Source organism: Triticum urartu, unplaced genomic scaffold (genome assembly GCF_003073215.2).
Source record: "Triticum urartu cultivar G1812 unplaced genomic scaffold, Tu2.1 TuUngrouped_contig_4603, whole genome shotgun sequence".
Taxonomy (NCBI): domain Eukaryota; kingdom Viridiplantae; phylum Streptophyta; class Magnoliopsida; order Poales; family Poaceae; genus Triticum; species Triticum urartu.
Genome location: NW_024115205.1, coordinates 1 through 967, shown reverse-complemented (window position 1 = coordinate 967; position 967 = coordinate 1). Strand labels below are relative to the sequence as shown.

The 967-nt window shown below is 52.1% G+C and overlaps 1 protein-coding gene across 1 annotated transcript; it reads right to left on the bottom strand.

Annotated features, from left to right (window-relative positions):
- Positions 1 to 256: 256 nt before the first annotated feature.
- Positions 257 to 934, bottom strand: LOC125528057 (histone H3.3-like; the record flags this gene model as incomplete). The annotated part of the gene is given in 2 exon segments (XM_048692572.1): positions 257 to 789; positions 908 to 934. Coding segments are annotated over 2 exon segments (366 nt in total), but the record flags the coding sequence as incomplete, so codon positions are not given.
- Positions 935 to 967: the final 33 nt, after the last annotated feature.

Below are 967 nucleotides of genomic sequence, written 5' to 3'. Positions count from 1 at the left end.
CATATTAAGATAATCCCTAAAAAATTCAGATCAAAATTCAAAACATACACCAAGAAGGAAAAAAGAGAAACTCATATGTGAATAGTATAGAGAACCATTTGCAACTATCCATAACAGATTTCTCTTTTTTGCTTCTTGATGTATGTTTCGAATTTTGATCTGAATTTTTGAGGGATTATCTTAATATGTGCTATGAACATGCATGATCACACACGACGACAGCAGTGATGCTGCCAACAACAATGGTTCTGAGGTCTTCATCATAAACATACGTTTGCTTCATCACAAACCAGAAGGAACATCATCACATATCAAGTTCGTCTTACTCCAACAACCATATTTCTTCTACACAAAAGAAGATAGACCTAGCACGGCAATTAGGAACAAACAACAACCGGAAGCAACACATTCCACTTCCGATCCACTAACGGCGTTGACGGGGAGGACGGCTTAGGCCCTCTCCCCACGGATGCGGCGGGCGAGCTGGATGTCCTTGGGCATGATGGTGACGCGCTTGGCGTGGATGGCGCACAGGTTGGTGTCCTCGAACAGCCCGACGAGGTACGCCTCGGCCGCCTCCTGGAGGGCCAGCACGGCGTGGGACTGGAAGCGGAGGTCGGTCTTGAAGTCCTGCGCGATCTCGCGGACCAGGCGCTGCAACGGCAGCTTGCGGATCAGCAGCTCCGTGCTCTTCTGGTACTTGCGGATCTCCCGGAGGGCGACGGTCCCGGGCCTGTAGCGGTGGGGCTTCTTCACTCCGCCGGTGGTCGGCGCCGACTTCCTCGCCGCCTGAAAACACACAACGATTCAAATCCGAGCGTCAGTCAAAGCCGGCCACGCAAATTCATTCAAATCAACAAGGATGTACAGATCGAAACAGGGGAGGCAGAAGGGAGAGGAGACGGACCTTGGTGGCGAGCTGCTTGCGGGGCGCCTTGCGACCGGTGGGCTTGCGGGCGGTCGGCTT